Source organism: Kogia breviceps, chromosome 3, assembly GCF_026419965.1.
Source record: "Kogia breviceps isolate mKogBre1 chromosome 3, mKogBre1 haplotype 1, whole genome shotgun sequence".
NCBI classification, from domain to species: Eukaryota; Metazoa; Chordata; class Mammalia; order Artiodactyla; family Physeteridae; genus Kogia; species Kogia breviceps.
In genome coordinates, this window is record NC_081312.1 from 77,737,422 (window position 1) to 77,752,680 (window position 15,259).

The following is a 15,259-nucleotide window of genomic DNA, read 5'->3' on the forward strand; positions in this document are numbered from 1 at the left end:
GTTTTGGCTGCATTGGGTCTTCATTGCTGCACGCAGGGTTTCTCTAGCTGCGGCGAGCTGAGGCCACTCTTCGTTGTGGTGTGCGGGCCTCTCATTGCAGTGGCTTCTCTTGTTGTGGAGCATGGGCTCTCGGGTGCGCGGCGTTCAGTAGTTGTGGAGCGTGGGATCAGTAGTTGTGGCTTGTGGGCTCTAGAGTGCGAGCTCAGTCATTGTGGTGCACAGTCTTTGTTGCTCCGCGGCATGTGGGATCTTCCTTGACCAGGGCTCGAATCCATGTCCCCTGCATTTGCAGGAGGATTCTTAACCACTGCATCACCAGGGGAGCCCTCTGTTGCTTTAATTTGTATTTAATTGGTGAGGTTGAACTTTGTTTTTCCACACAGAAGGACTGTTTTTATCTCACAGTTTATATATTTTCCATCCATGTTCTTCCTCCATTTTTCTGTTGTATGATTATCTTTTTAAAAATTAATCGGTGAGTGCTTTGCACATCTGCAGTTTATTAACTCTTGGTAATATATATTCCAAATACACTTCCCAATTTTTAGTGAGCTTTTAATTTTGTTTACAGAATTTTTTTTGACATGTAGATTTTGTGTTTTGCAGCCAGCCTGTCATCTTTTCCTCTATAGTTTTGTGTCAGAGATGCTTAACTGTTTCTGTGCCATGGACCACTCTGACAGTCTAGTGAAACCCATAGATTTTTTTCTCAGATTAATATTTTAAATATCTAAAACAAAATATAGAGGATTACAAAGAGAAACAATTATACTGCAATCTAGTTATCAAGATGATAAAAAACAAATTTGTGATACAGTAACATATGTACAAAAAGATCTAGCAGCAGGTCTCACATGCACTGTGATCTTGAAGTAGTGATGAATGTAAATGATATTTCAAGGTATTAGAACTCTGTAATATGATATGAGAATATATCTGATTTCTGTAGGTGACAAGGTTAGGTACTTGCTTTGCTGCCTATATCAATAATTGAAAGAAATGCTCTTAGAAATTAATGAAAAGTTGGTGAAAATAAAGCTGTCACTCAGATTTCTGGATGTCTAAATTCTTCCACAGACCCATGACCCCAGGTTAGTGAATATCTGGAGGCACTGAAGTAATAGCTAGAGGTAATCTTGTCCATTTTGCCGTGTCAGGCAGAGTAATCCAAACACCAGGCAAAGGGGTATTTTCTACTTTTGTTTAGGATATCTAGGTGAAAAATATTTACAGTCTCATTTATTAAACCATGAACCTTATTTAATATTGTTAGGAAGATCCTTTTTCAAAGCTTCTACTGCAAACAAGTTTTTGGCAGAAGGTAGAGGTATTGTTTGTAATAAAATAATATTGATAAAACAGGCTTGAAAAGTAATTTTTGTGGTTGTTCCACAATGTTAAATTATGGTAATTATATCAGCAACATATATAGATGGGTTGTTTATGAAGTAAAAATCAGATGTGAAGGTCTGATTTCAAGAATCTGAAAGTTAATTTCTTACTGAATGATCTTTCTTTTGTTGGAACACTTAGGAAGCAAGTGGCCCTTTAGCCCTCAGGGCGTAACCAAAAGGGGAGTGAACTGAATTTTCTGTTAGGTCATACCTTTAATGAAAGTCCTTTTCAAAGTGAAAGCCTTGCGAACTGTGCTTGGCTAATTTGCCAACAATCACTGGACTAATCTTCACTTTACCTACTTTTGTACTTAGTTACATCCCCCAAGTATGTTTTTTTCATCTCTCTGAATAGTGTATGGATACATGGCTGAAAACCTCTATTTCATCCTCACAGGTTGCAGAAAAATGAGGTAATCCTATCACTGTTTTAAAATTCTAATTCCTATGTATCCTATTTTCCAAGTGATTTTGCATTCCTCTGCCCTGAAATTGAAATCCTCCATATCCTTTATCAATATTAAATTCTTACTTAGAAAGTTCTATGGGTAGGTTCCTTCTAGAAATGAATACTCTGGGAGGGGTGGCAGATGGGACAGCTGAATTTGGTCACAGGGTCCCTGCTTTTATTTCATTTCTAGACCAGCAGCATCAGCATAGGCTGGAAACTTGCTAAACATGCAAATTCTCAGGCCTTACCTTAGACCTACTGAATGAGAAACCCTAGAGGTGGGACCAGCAATCTGTTTTATTCAGCCTTCCAGGGATTCTGAGGTCTGTTCAAGTTCTTGAGATACAGACTTCTGAAATGAATGGGTCTGAAATGATCATTCAGAGGATTGTCTAGAAGGCTAAAGAAGGAGTGATGGTAGGTCCCAAAGATGACAGAAGAGAAGATGAGGAGGAAGACGGTGGAGCCAGCAGGGCCCTTCTAGGATCCAGGACTATGAGCTGTGTCTATGGGGATGACAGTGTCAGATGGACAACCCAGTCCCGGCTGGCTTAAGGAGATGCCAGAAAACATGCGTAAGCTCTAGTCACTGGCTCACTGACAGACGGTCATAGAACATGGCATGAGGCAGATGCAAATACCTCTGACACTAAAACCAATGATAGCCTGTGGTACTTACAGAATGTTTACTACCTGACAGATTTCCTGCTAAGCACTCTAAATGAATGATCTCATAGGATTCTCACAAACATGATCCACGTTTTGCAGCCTGAAGAAACTGAGAGACAAAGAGAAGTAATGAGCCCAAGACTTCCCGGTGAGTGATGGTGGAGCTGGAATGGGAAGCCAGGCTCTGAAGCCAACAGCAGTGTTTTAATCACTACGTCATCCACCTTCCCATTTTTCACAAATACAAGTCAGCATCTGCCCAGTGAAACAGGGAATGTTCGCACCTTTTGCCAGTCTAAAAGCAGCCTGACAACATCTGTAAAGCCATCAAGAATAATTCACACTCACTGCATTTTCCTCAGCACAGTGCAAAGCACCTGCTCCCACCAATCCACAGGGCCTTCGCACTTTGCCTCTAGCAAAGAGATGTGAAGCCCTGTCTGCTCTTTATCAAGGTCAGTATCATTCAAAGGAATCTTAAAAAGGCAAGATAGGTGGTTCCTTTTTAAGCCAATATAAGTATCTATAGCCTATAAAATAGGTTTTTGGACCATGCTGTGGTGGCCTCACCATTGTTACAAAATGGTGGTAATTATATCGACAACAATTTATGGATAGGCTGCTTATTAAATATATATAAGATCCAAAGATTTGGTTTCGACGACAAAAAATGAATTTCTGCACTGGAAGATCTATCTTCTCTTTTGAAACCGAGGGAGCTGTGACAAATGGCCTGCAGGATATATGTGAGCAGCTGAGCAGCGGTGACGAATGGAGACTATTATTTTACAAGCTGTCCCTCCCTCATCTGCAAGTTTCTCACCAGGATTTTCATTCTTTTCAAAGCAGCCTTTCAACCTGGATGAGGCTGACTACGAGGTGGGGTACTGCAAAGAATGGAGACAACACATCCCAGGAGAGGACTCCCTCATCCATATCGTGCCCTCCAGGCTTCCTGGGGCTGGGGTGGGGGCATTCCAGAGGGTCTCGGTCAAGGAACACTGTGCACCCGCCCTCACGAGGCAGGAAATGCGGACCACATACTGTTATCTCTGATGGAGAGTAGTGACTTCTGGAAGGACTGGACAGAAATGCTTCTAAGGGGTAGAAGCTGGATCCTAACAGAGACAGGAGTGGTGGCATGAGCGAGAGACGGAAAGGATGAAGCCTGGCTCTGTGTGTGGTTTTGGAAGGTTATCTTTCCACCCAAGACAGCTGGCCAAGGCTTCCCAGTTGTCTCAGCACAGGACTAGCCTGTCTCCTGGTGCTGGCTGGGGTCTTTCAACCTCCCATGAAGGCTTTGTGTACCCTGCTGCGTCGGGGTTCAAGCTCTTCCCTAGGAATGGGATGGAGGCTCAGGAGGGGCTTCTCACCTGCTCCTGCGGGGGTGAGCGGAACTCCCTGGTCTTCCGAGCAGTCAGGGCCGCAGACATGTTCAGGGCCTGCATGAGTTCGTTGTAACGGAACTTCTGATTTGCCTGGAGCTTGGAGACATAAATGTCGCCAAAGGCCACGATGGCCTCCACCCGGTGCTGCAGTTCACAGTCACAGAGATAGCTGAGGAGCTCACACATCTGCAAAAGTGTACACACACGTGAATATAATAATACTTCATGTACATTGGTGAAGCGGCTATCATCCCCATTCTACAGATGGTAACACTGAGACTTAGGCAATTTAAGGACTTGCCCAGTGTCACACAGTAATCATAGAGCTATTACTGGAATCCAAATTGGCCATTACTGGATGACTCTGGATTGGTACTCGAACCCAGAGCCCAGCTCTTTACCGCTGCACCAGGAGAACAACAGGAAAATGAGCTCATTAAACACAGAGCATGTCTGCCTGTGGAGACAGAGAACATCATGTAGGAGAGCATTTTCCCAGGGCTCTAAGCTCAGTACAGAAACCACCACTGAATGGTACATATGAGCACTGGGTCTCCTTCCTGACATCTTCTGGTTCTGGATGATGGGAAAGCGAGACTTCTGCTTCCCTCCCCATCTTTCATTGTTTTTGTTTATTGGCACTGTTTTTCTATGATCAGTTGTTATAACTAATCTTATCACCATTAGAATTTATACTAATAAGAAAAAAATAGCCATACCTTATCAAACACTAGCTATTTGCCAGACACTGTGCCAGGCACTTGCCATACTTTATGTGTGTTCCTCATATTTTTACTAAAGCAGAAGTTCTATTTACCCACCTCCACTTAACCCATCACATGTGACTGAAGAACACTCTCCAGTGTGTCTGGGCACAGACAAGGCCCCTGGTGGTGGGATGCTGTCACCTAGCAGGACAGTCTCTGCACATCTGCACACCTCTGCTCCAGCCAGGTAGACTGGGACCCAGAGCTTATGCTCGTCCTACTTGTGATTATAATTACAACATTTAAAGTCATGTGGGTGAATGAAATAGGAAAACTAAGTTGAATGACTAGGGAACATCTGTGAAAGGCGAGTTTTTTTAAAAAAAAAAAAACGCTAAAATTGAGTGTGAGTTAGACAACTATAAAAAGTTGGGGGAAAATCATAAAAATCTAGAAGCATTTTGCACTCAGGTTGCTTTCCATTACCTCTAAATCTGCAGCCTACCTTAATGACCCCAAAGTGGTAAACATAGATGGTGCATGACAGGTGTCATCCATGGAAAAGAGTGGACTCTATGTGCCAGTCAGGGACTCACATTAAAGAAGAGGTCTTGCCCCAAATCATGTGGATATAGATACCTGCTTCAATTAAACTGGCTACTGCAGGCACACTTATTTTCTTAATTTTAGAGTTAAGAAAAGTTACAATAAAATAAGCCAACTCTTAGTTTTGACATTTTCCTATTGTTTTTCTGCTTTCTATCTCATTTATTTCTGCTCTAATATTTATTTCCCTCCTGCTAAATTTGGGCTTGGTTTGTTCTTTTTCTAGCTCCTTGAGGTATAAAGTTAGATTATTTGAGATCTTTCTCCCTTTTTTAATGTAAACATTTATTGCAATGTACTTCCCTCTTCTATTTTTGCTGTATCCCATAGGTTTTGGTAATTTTTGTTTTCATTTTCATTTGTCTTGAGGTAACATCTTTTTAAAAATTAATTAATTAATTTTTTTTAAAAAAAGAAAGAAGAGGTCTTGGCCCTCCATCAGAAGAGCACGTTTCTATGTTTTAATAAAATATTTAAGGTACATATGTAAAATTTGTTATGCTTCTCCTCTATATTCAATGTTTTGATGAAATGACTACCTACCAATCCCATCATATTGGATAAGAGAGCTTCAACTGCAGATTATTTTTTATAATATATTTTATGCTAAAACGTTTTAAATTATATTTTTTAAAAACACATTTTAATATTATGTTTTACTATATCATCATCCACATTTTACAAATCATAAAGCCAAGGCTGATGGACTACTGACTTGGCAAATTTATTTAGCTAGTAAGTGGCTGAGGAGCAGGAATTGAAATCCAGGGATGCCTGAACCAGGGTCACTCCACTAAGATAAACTGCTCTCCCCTATTTCTTTTCTCTTCTCTTTTTTTACTTTTTAGAACATTTATTGAAGTATAGTTGATTTACAGTGTTGTGTTAATTTCTCCTCTATTTGTTTTCATTTCTCTCTTCTCAGTGCTGAGAAGACAAAAGTCATCATCCTCTTCAGTGCATCACTGATGCTAGCTTACATCTGGTAAGACTAAGCTGAGCGAGGGGGCAGCTCTAAGTGGGCAGGACTCCTAGCTCAGGTGGCACTTTCTTTGAGTGCCAGTGTAACGGGTTCACGTCAGGCTTGTGATCGGAGCATGGCAACAAATGAGAGCAGGTGATAAGTGTGGTCATTCTACAAGCTAGTTCCTTTGGTCAACTCCACGGCCAAAGGATCCTCCCCGTCTCCAGACAAGATGTCACAAATGAGTGCTTTAGTCCCAAAGGGTAGGAGAAAAGATCAGGGAAAATCCATCACTGGGACCAGAGAAACAGTTCTAAAGCACACGCTTTATTGACGAGGGCTGGTATTTTTGTTTTGGTTTGGGGAGAGTTAGGGAGTACTGTCCAGCTCAGAAACAAGCAGGACCAGTGGGCGCTCTCCCTGAGCATCTCTGCTACACTCCACATTCAAGCCAATGCCCACAGTCCTGGCATCACCACCAGGCTGCACTGTCTCCCTCCCCGGCTCTTTCCAAGGGCAGGATGCTGGCTGCCCCGAGTTACCTGCAGCTTGACGGACTCCGGTAATCGGGTCTGCAACAAGCCTTTGACGGGATCCTCCTTGCTGGCCTTTTCCCCGGCCTCCACAGCCTTCTCCTCCACCTGGGTCACCTCCTCCTTCTCTGCTCCGCCCTGTGTGTCCCCACCGTGCTCCCCAAACACGGAGGGGTCGATGAGGAGGAGGATCTGCCGGACATCGTCATCGTCAAACACCCCCATGACAAGCAGGGTTCCGATGAGTTTCAGCACAGGCACAAACTGGAACTCCACGGACCCCCCGACGGGGTCCCGGATGTGAGCCCCACTGCACCTCACTGCCTCCGTCAGCATGCTCAGCGCCTTCGTCTTGAGAAGCTCCAAGGGGATCTCGGGGCTCTGCTTCTGGTGTTCCTCGCTGGTCATGACGAAGCAGGCAGGGGAGAACCTGAACCCTGGTTTGAGGCAGGTTCTCGGGCCCACCCCAGGGAGCCCATGCCTCTTGGACTCGTCCGGGTACAGGCGGATTTTCCTGGTGCTGCTGGTGATGGGGATGATGTACTCATTCTTCATCATCAGCTTCCTCTCCTTAGCGCTGGCCAGGTGGATGCTGATGAGCAGGTCATAGAAGCCGGAGCGCAGGAAGCCAGGGAGGTACTTGTTGTCAATGGCGTAGAAGAGCTGGGAGAGGTCCACGTGGCTGCACAGGGCATAAGCCACCCGGCTGTTTCCCAGGGCGCACAAGGCACTGTAGAGTCTCAGTGTGTGGTAATGGAACCACATGAGGTCCTCCTGCTCGCAGAGCTCCAGGATGTCCACACACCTGAGGAGGAGACAAGCAATCAACCGCTCCATGGGGAGAAAACTGTGCCAGAATTCAGCGGAGCGCTTACCCTCGGAATCCCCACGGATCTCACCGGAGCCGAGGAAGGCAGAGCAGGTAGAAGCCTGGAGGAGTCTCTTAACAGGTTATCATTCGTCTCCCAGTTCTGGGTCCGTATCCCAGCTCCTGATAATCCACCATTTCTAACTATGAGGGTCTCAAAAGTCTGTTGAGACTTAAAAGACACTAGCTTACCAAATATCAAAGCCCCCATTATTAGGGCAAAACCCAACTCAGAACTGACAACATTCAGGTACATGACAGGTGACTTGGTCCTCTTATTTGTAGGCTCAGGGGGATCCTCTGTTTCCTGATGTAAGAGCCCCTCCGAAGACGTAGCTAAAGCCCTCCCATCAATTTACCATCTGCCTCATCTATGTAATCTCCAGTTTACCATCAGCCATGGGGCTATCCTTTTCCTGAAGACAAACACACACCCGCGCTCTTGTCCAGCGAGGGAACGCCTTCCAACCTGTGATGAGTTGGCGTAGTCAGGTGGCCAGTTCCCTTTCTCCATCCTGACTGTAGAGATCTATTTGCTGTGCATTATTCCCTTGTGTGCGGGGACCCGGGGCTCTGACCTCTGCTTAGATTTTTCCATCTTGTCTTGCTCCCCACTGAGAAGCTGAGGACACTTCGCAATTGCCTTACTTGGCTGGTCTGCTGGTCTCCCTACCCTAGCCTGTCCTTCTGACCATGACCCAGTGGGGTACCTAAATGTGAGCTATGCAGGTGTCAAATACCTCTATCCTCTATTGCTTTATTTTTTCAGTCCAAGAGATCAAGGGGTAATAACATCCCTACAAATAAAACTTACTTAATTTTTTCTATGTACAGAAACGGAACTAGGTTTTCCCTACACAACTTCATTTTTTTTCTCTCTCAGCAATCCCTTTGGGTGGGCATTGATCTCACTGTACTGATGATAAGACTGAGGCCTGGAGTGCATGAGTAACTCACTCAAGGCCACGCAGCCAGAAAGCGATAGCGCTAGAGTTGAATCTAGGCCATAATCCAGGAGCACCTCTTAAAGAATAGGGACCAGGAGCCTGCTTCTTGGTTCTCCAAGCAAGCTAGGCACGCCTCATTCTCTCCCTTCTTGCCATCAATAACATGTATTTCTGAGCCACGCTGGGGTTTTGAAGTAAACGCGTGGAAATAGCCCTGAGGGCAGGTACTGGGAGCTACAGTGAAAGCCCCGTGGCAGGCCCACCATTGTGAATATCATACTGTTTCTGAGTGAATACTCAAAGTGGGGAAGGGAAAGAAGAGAAACCGAGGCTTTGGGGCAAAATCAGCAGTCATCTTGGGCCCTTTGCCAATGAGGACGCTCCTCCTTCCCTTCTGGGCTTGCTGGGTACTGCTTCCCTGCCTCCCGGGCCCGGCCCTTCCTCTTTGGTGCCCCTCCACTACCTGTTCTCCTCGGGGATGTAGAGCGCCATCATCTGTAGGGCCTCCAGGCACTGCACCACCCAGCCATGGCGGTCGCTCACCCGCTCCGTCTCCACCTTCAGGAAGCTGCTGGGCATGCGGCTCCAGAGGACGGGCTGGATGGTTTGGACGTCCAGCCGTGGTGGGCACTGCGGGATGGGGTTTTTCTCTTCACTCTTGAATATGGCTGCCGACAGGGGCATGGCGTTCTGGGGCAAGGCAGAAAGGCATCAGGGAGGAGAACACACGTGCAACACAGAGATGCTCAGTGGCTGGACAAGGCACCTGGCCCATAATAACCAAAAGGATCAGCATACATTAAAAAGAGACAAATGCATCCAGGGACCAATGATGGTCCCAATCATTGGTCCCAATGATGGACCAACGATGCTTTACCAGCATCAATGAAGACCTGACATGATGGGTTATGTGAACATTCATTAATTCTTTCAGTACTCAACAGAAGTGGGAGAAGGGGAAAATGGAAACCTATTTACTGTTGCATGAATTTCACATGGAAGTGTAGAAGTTTGGGAGGCATATGAGAAGCAAGAGGCGACAGATTCCCGGTTTTCTCAGGCCTGAGCTTCTCCTGCTAATGGTCAGCGTGCCCTCTCATGTCACAGACATTAGACGAGAGGACAGATAAATACCTTCAGCTTCCCAAGTTCAAACTGAAACAACGAGGTGCTTGTGGGCTGCAGGAAGACCGCTGGAAACACTTTGGTATTGGGCTCCACCTGGAAACCAAAACAAATCCAGATGTTTACCCAGAATTATCAAATAATAGGGGGCTAAGTCAAGGGTGTTTCAATCAACACCCTCACTCCAACTTGAGCTGAAAGAGGGCAGTTATCTGGCGGCTGATCGTCCACTGCTCAGAAATTCCCAGAGACCCGGTGCCTAACCGTAGCTATTGTCACGTCTTCTACCTTCAACACTCCCTCCCTCTCTCCACTCGGGGCCGAACAATCTCATGTCCTTTCATTTCCTCTCTCGGGTAACCAAAGCCAGCAGCTTTCTGCAGTACTCACGAGGACAGTCACAGGTAGGAGCAACCCACCGGCCACCGAAGGCAGTACCTGCTCTGGTCACAGAACAAGCTGAGGCACTGGCTCTTCACAGAGCATGGAGACCCCCCCGCCAGGCCCACGGCAAGCGCCACCATCCATCACTCCCGCCCTGGAAGGTGACAAGGGAGGGTGCTGCGGTGGCTTCAGTATTCTTTCTCAAGGCACACGGGCGTCGGTCAGGCAAAGCCGGGGAACCTACAGCAGAGCGTCGCAACATCAGCCCTACTGATAAATGTCTCCAGAGTTGCCAAATGTCCCTGAAGGGAAAAGTGCCCCCACTCGAGAGCCCGCTTTGCAGGCAGGGACCACGCGGCGCTTCCCTGGGATTACATGAAGAGGCTGCACCTGGAGCCTCTCTCCTCCCTTAAAACCGCTCCCCTCTCACTTGGTTCCCCTGGACTTCTCTCCACCCCTTCCTCACTCTCCATGAGTTTAGTTCTTACGTTAAATGGTGCAGGATTCACCCAATGCCTTTTAGCTGCCACTGAGATGAGGCATGTGGATTTATTTATTTATGACATCAGGGGCTCCACTTATCCCTTGCTCACTTTGATGTCGGGCTTTTGATCAGACTCGGAGGACCACGGAAGAAGAAATGGAACTTTAATTCCACCAACTAAAGTCCTTAGCCTTTAAGCAAATTCAGACATTAGGACATTCTTGCAACTCTCCCAACCCATCACATGAGGGGCTGCTGGGTATTGGGAACATACCCTAAAAGTGCCCCCCAATGAGTCACCCCCTTCTACAATCCTCTCTCCTAGAAACTGTGCCTTGTTTCCAGCAAACAGAATATGGCAAAAGCGACTGTCATGCCCTTGATTGTGTTACATTGTAGAAGACTCCATATCAGCAGATGGGAGAGGAAGATGGTCCAGATAGCCTTGGAGAAGTAAACTGCCATGTTGTCAGAGGGCCATGTGACAGGAGTTCCAGGGGGTCTCACGGGGCTCAGAGAGGTTGGCCCCTGGCTTCAGCCAGCAAGAAATAGAGCCCTAGTTCTACAAATGTAAGCAAATCAATTCTGCCAACAACCATGTGAGCTCAGAAAAGGATCCCGAGCTCCAGAAAAGAATGCAGCCTGGCTGACACCTTGACTGCAGCCTTGTGTAATGATGAGCACAGGACCCAGCTAAGCTGTGCCCTGACTCTGGGCCCATGGACACTGTGGGACAATAAATGAATGCCTTTAAGTCACTGAGTTTGTGCTAATTTGTTGTCAGGCAATAGAAAATGAATAGAGCAGTTTTCCTTTCTGCTAGGATATTTGTTACGGGCTTTTGTAAATAATGAACTTCCTCAATGCATTTAGATATAAGAATTATAAACCCACATTTTAATGGCTGGAAGTGACTTAAAAGATTGTCTGGTCCAGTGCTATCATCTGCTCACGATGAAGAGGCCAGACTGGTTAGACCCCAGGCACGCACCCAGCACATGTCATCTGAGCACACTGTAGTGGGCTTAACGTTTCAGATAAAACATTTGCTTTTACCTGATGCTTCAGGTACCCATGGATGATATGAAGGGATGATGCCAGTAAAACCAACAGGTAGGGAGGGGGCTGCTAGAACTGCCTAGGCTATGTCTGAAATAAGCTTTGGTAAGGACATTCAACAATTATTTAGTGCCTATCACATACCTTCTTTGTGCCAGGATCTGGGTTTATGGGTGAGAGACACATATGGGAAGTTCTGATTTGATGCTGTGTGACTTTGGCCACAAGGCAAGAGTCATCTCTGGTCTGGCCCCAGATTTCTCAAATACCCAACAGGTAACATCTAGAACAATGTGTGTCCCTCAAGCCATGGCAACTTGAAGCAAGCAGAGGTCTGGCAGCTGAGAAAACTTCACCTGGACCAGCCAGGTGAAGAGAGAGAGAAATGCATTCAGCCAGAGGTTTTCTTTGCTGAGCTAAATTGTACCAGTATAGGGAGCGACAGGCTGAAGAGGGTGGTACGTTTTTAGGTCCCTCAGGAATGGTCTCTGCAAACTTCATAAACTACCCAGTCAAATGCCAGGGCCCTCCTCAAACCTCCTTGCAGAGAGGAGGTCCTTGAAAGCATCTAGGATGGGTGCCCTGGGATGGGTTTATTTCTACCGTGCAGAGTACACTCCCACCACGATGAACAACAGAAACGTCTCTTCAATCACTAAAATAACAAGAACACACAAGGGTGAGCTCCTGATGGGTGTACATAAGGAGAGAAACTGCAACTGGTGGTGTGGTAAGTGGAATACTAGATGGCCCTCCTGACCCCTGGGGTTAGTCTCCTGATCGTGTATGTCACAGGGCAGAAGGGTTTCTGCAGATGTTAGTAAGGCTACCGACCAGCTGACCTTAAGAAAGACAGAATATCCTTGTGGGCCTAATCCAATTGCACAAGCCCTTAAAAAAAGCAGGTGTTTTCTCCTGCTGGGGGCAGAAGGGAAAATCAGAGAGAGTCTTGAAGCCCGAGAAGAACCAGATGCGCCCTTGTTGGCTTTGAAGATGGAAGGGGCCACGTGAGAGGGAATGTGGGCACCTCTGGAAGCAGAGAAGGACTGGCCAGCAAGAAAATGGGGACTTTGGAACCTCAGCCTACAACCACAACTGGATCCTGCCGACAGCGTGAATGAGCTTGCAGGGGATTCTACCCAGAGCCTCGGGACAGAGACGGCTCATTCCAGCCGACACCTTGATTTTGGGCCTTGTGAGAACCTGGGCAGAGAACCCAGTCAAATCTACAGAACTATGAAATGATAAATGGATTTTAAGCTGCTAATTTTGTGGTAACTTGCTAGGCAGAAATTAAAAAACCAGTGGCTTCCCAGCCGAGTTGGTCAGTTTGATAATAAATACTTAGCAAGCACTCACTAGGTACCAGGTACCGTCTCACGTGTTAGGGGATGCAGCAGTGAACCTGAGAGATGGCCTCTCCCCTCAAGGAGCTTACATTCTGGAAGGGGAGGCTGCATTCTAATGGAATAAGTAGTGAGCCCAGATTTGAGGCTGCCACGAAGTGCCATGGACTTCCTTCCCTTTGTGTTTAAGGTATCTTTTATCATTGGCTGCTATGTTTTGTCTTTGCAATGACAGACATTCTATTTCTAATCACGTGTGAAGGTCAGGGCATAGGAACTAGCCTGAACTGAAAGGTAACCCCTCTCGTAAATCTGAATCCCACGGCTGGCTCTGCTCTCAGAGCAGTATGGCTGGAGTGGCAGTGACTGAGGGATATCTCTTTTTTTTTTTTTTTTTTTTTTGAGGGATATCTCTTGAACATACATCTTATTTCTCATTTCTCCCATGATTACATTAAGCGAGACAGAAAAAGCTTTTCAAATTGCATAGCAGCATTTAATGGGGAGGTCTAGAAACACTGTTTGAGAGAATCCTCCTCTTATTATTTTGGTTACTGGTCCTTTCTGAATGGAAAGCCAGTATATAAATGTTGCTGCCCTGCTCCTCTTGAGATAATTGAAAAATGAAAATGGCTACAGCTGCAGAATAACAATTATCCCACTGCTGGGAGCCCAGACGCATGGCTGGACACGTCACTGTCTCACGGGAATGAGAAGGGGGCTGGGTGGGTATGAACCTCCCGACCTCCTCCCCATCCCCACCTCAGGGTGGGAGTGGGTTTGGACCCCTGAGCAGAGTTGTCAGGATTTATACGCATGGAGTCACGCCAGGCATCCTGGGATGCAGGTGTCAACATGCAGCTCAGACAGCTGACCAGCCCCATGTCATCCAGGAACTACTGTGAAAGATGGGATACAAATGTGTTCTGCTCTCTGTTGTAACGTCTTCTCACCATCATGGGCTCTTTCCTGAAGCAGACAAGTCACTGCTGCTGCAAATGCCATGGGCTATTTATTTATGTATCTAGGGACCTTAAAAGTGATTAGATGCTTTGGAGCTCTCTTTAGGTCGGGGAGGACCCTTCAGTCAAACTCATTTCAAAAGTTAATGGGAAAAAGCTAATGGATTCTGAAGGACGTCAGTAATGTATATAAGCCTCCTCTCAGTACTGGTGGGGAGGGGAACGTGGAATCATGAGAAAGTACCGGAAGCATACCTTACTTTCTGCTTCAAAGCCTGGTTTTGCAGAGGCCTCTTTCTGGGAGCGGCTGGTGGGGTCCCAGTTGCTGGGTGGTAGTGATGATTCCACTTCTTCCCAGGAGGAAGAGGAGGTGTGCAGGGGGCTACCCACTGCAGGAGATCCTGGAGAGGACCGCCACACCAGCAGGCTGTCCCTGGCCCCCAGGGAGGGCTCTGCCCACCTGATTTTGGTCACCTAACATTTCAGACACTTGCTGCCAAGGGGCTTTTCAGCCCGGAGGCTGTAACCTGGGGCTGATTCTGGAATCTGGGGTTTTAGCCATTTACATAGGAGCTGGATGCTTTTAATCTGCTGTAGTTGGGTAAGCTTCCCTGGACACTGCCTGCCAGTGTCCTGGTCAGAACTCTTCAGGAGCTCCACATTTCTTCCTAATACCTCCCCTACCTTTCCAAATGTGTTACTATGAACCGTAACCCATTCTATTCTATCCATCGTTCCTCAAACACACACCGTGCCCCCGTCTCCATTACGCTTCTTGGGCCATTCTTTCAATCTAGTACACTCCTCTCTCTCCACCTGGAAGAATTCTCTGTTTCAAAATCAAGATTTCTCTGTAATAAACCTTTTCTTGATCACTCTCAATGGAAGCAGGCTCTTCCTTCTCTGAACTCGGATAACACTCTATCCACACGTACATGAGGCTCTTCATTCTACCCTTGGAGTGTCAAGAAGGTTTAATACAGAAATTTGACTTCCTAACTTAGCCTGTCTCATAGTATGCTCTGTAGAACTCTAGGCTTATAGAATATTACTAATTGTTAAAAAAAAAAAAAAAAAGCTCTTCTTGGTTAAATAATATGAGAAATGCTTGGCTAGGTTTCTTTCTGAAGCATTTCTTAAAGTTTTCTTGTACTAACACTCACTGTGAAACTTCCAAAGGAGGATATAATTTGTGGCATTTCCCTAGCTTACTTGGCCATCAAAGATGAAGCTTAAAGGAGATTAGGCTTCTTGTGGTTAATGACGGGTAAACCTACGTGGGTATAATTAATGGCTTCCCCAAGTAGTTCTGTCGGAGTTCATAGTCAATGAAAGAGGAAAATAATTTATTTATGTAAATGCATTTTAAAGC

General features: G+C 46.2%; 1 protein-coding gene across 10 annotated transcripts in view; it reads right to left on the reverse strand.

Annotated features, from left to right (window-relative positions):
* RYR3 (ryanodine receptor 3) overlaps positions 1-15,259 on the reverse strand; it is a 550,085-nt gene that overhangs the window by 173,487 nt on the left and 361,339 nt on the right. For all 10 annotated transcript variants that reach the window (XM_067028902.1, XM_067028901.1, XM_059058605.2 and 7 more), the window contains 4 exons: positions 9,662-9,748; positions 8,991-9,217; positions 6,722-7,517; positions 3,888-4,088 (listed from right to left, as the gene is read on the reverse strand). In XM_067028902.1, coding sequence (XP_066885003.1) covers positions 3,888-4,088; positions 6,722-7,517; positions 8,991-9,217; positions 9,662-9,748 — 1,311 coding nt within the window. The remainder of the gene's footprint in view (positions 1-3,887; positions 4,089-6,721; positions 7,518-8,990; positions 9,218-9,661; positions 9,749-15,259) is intronic.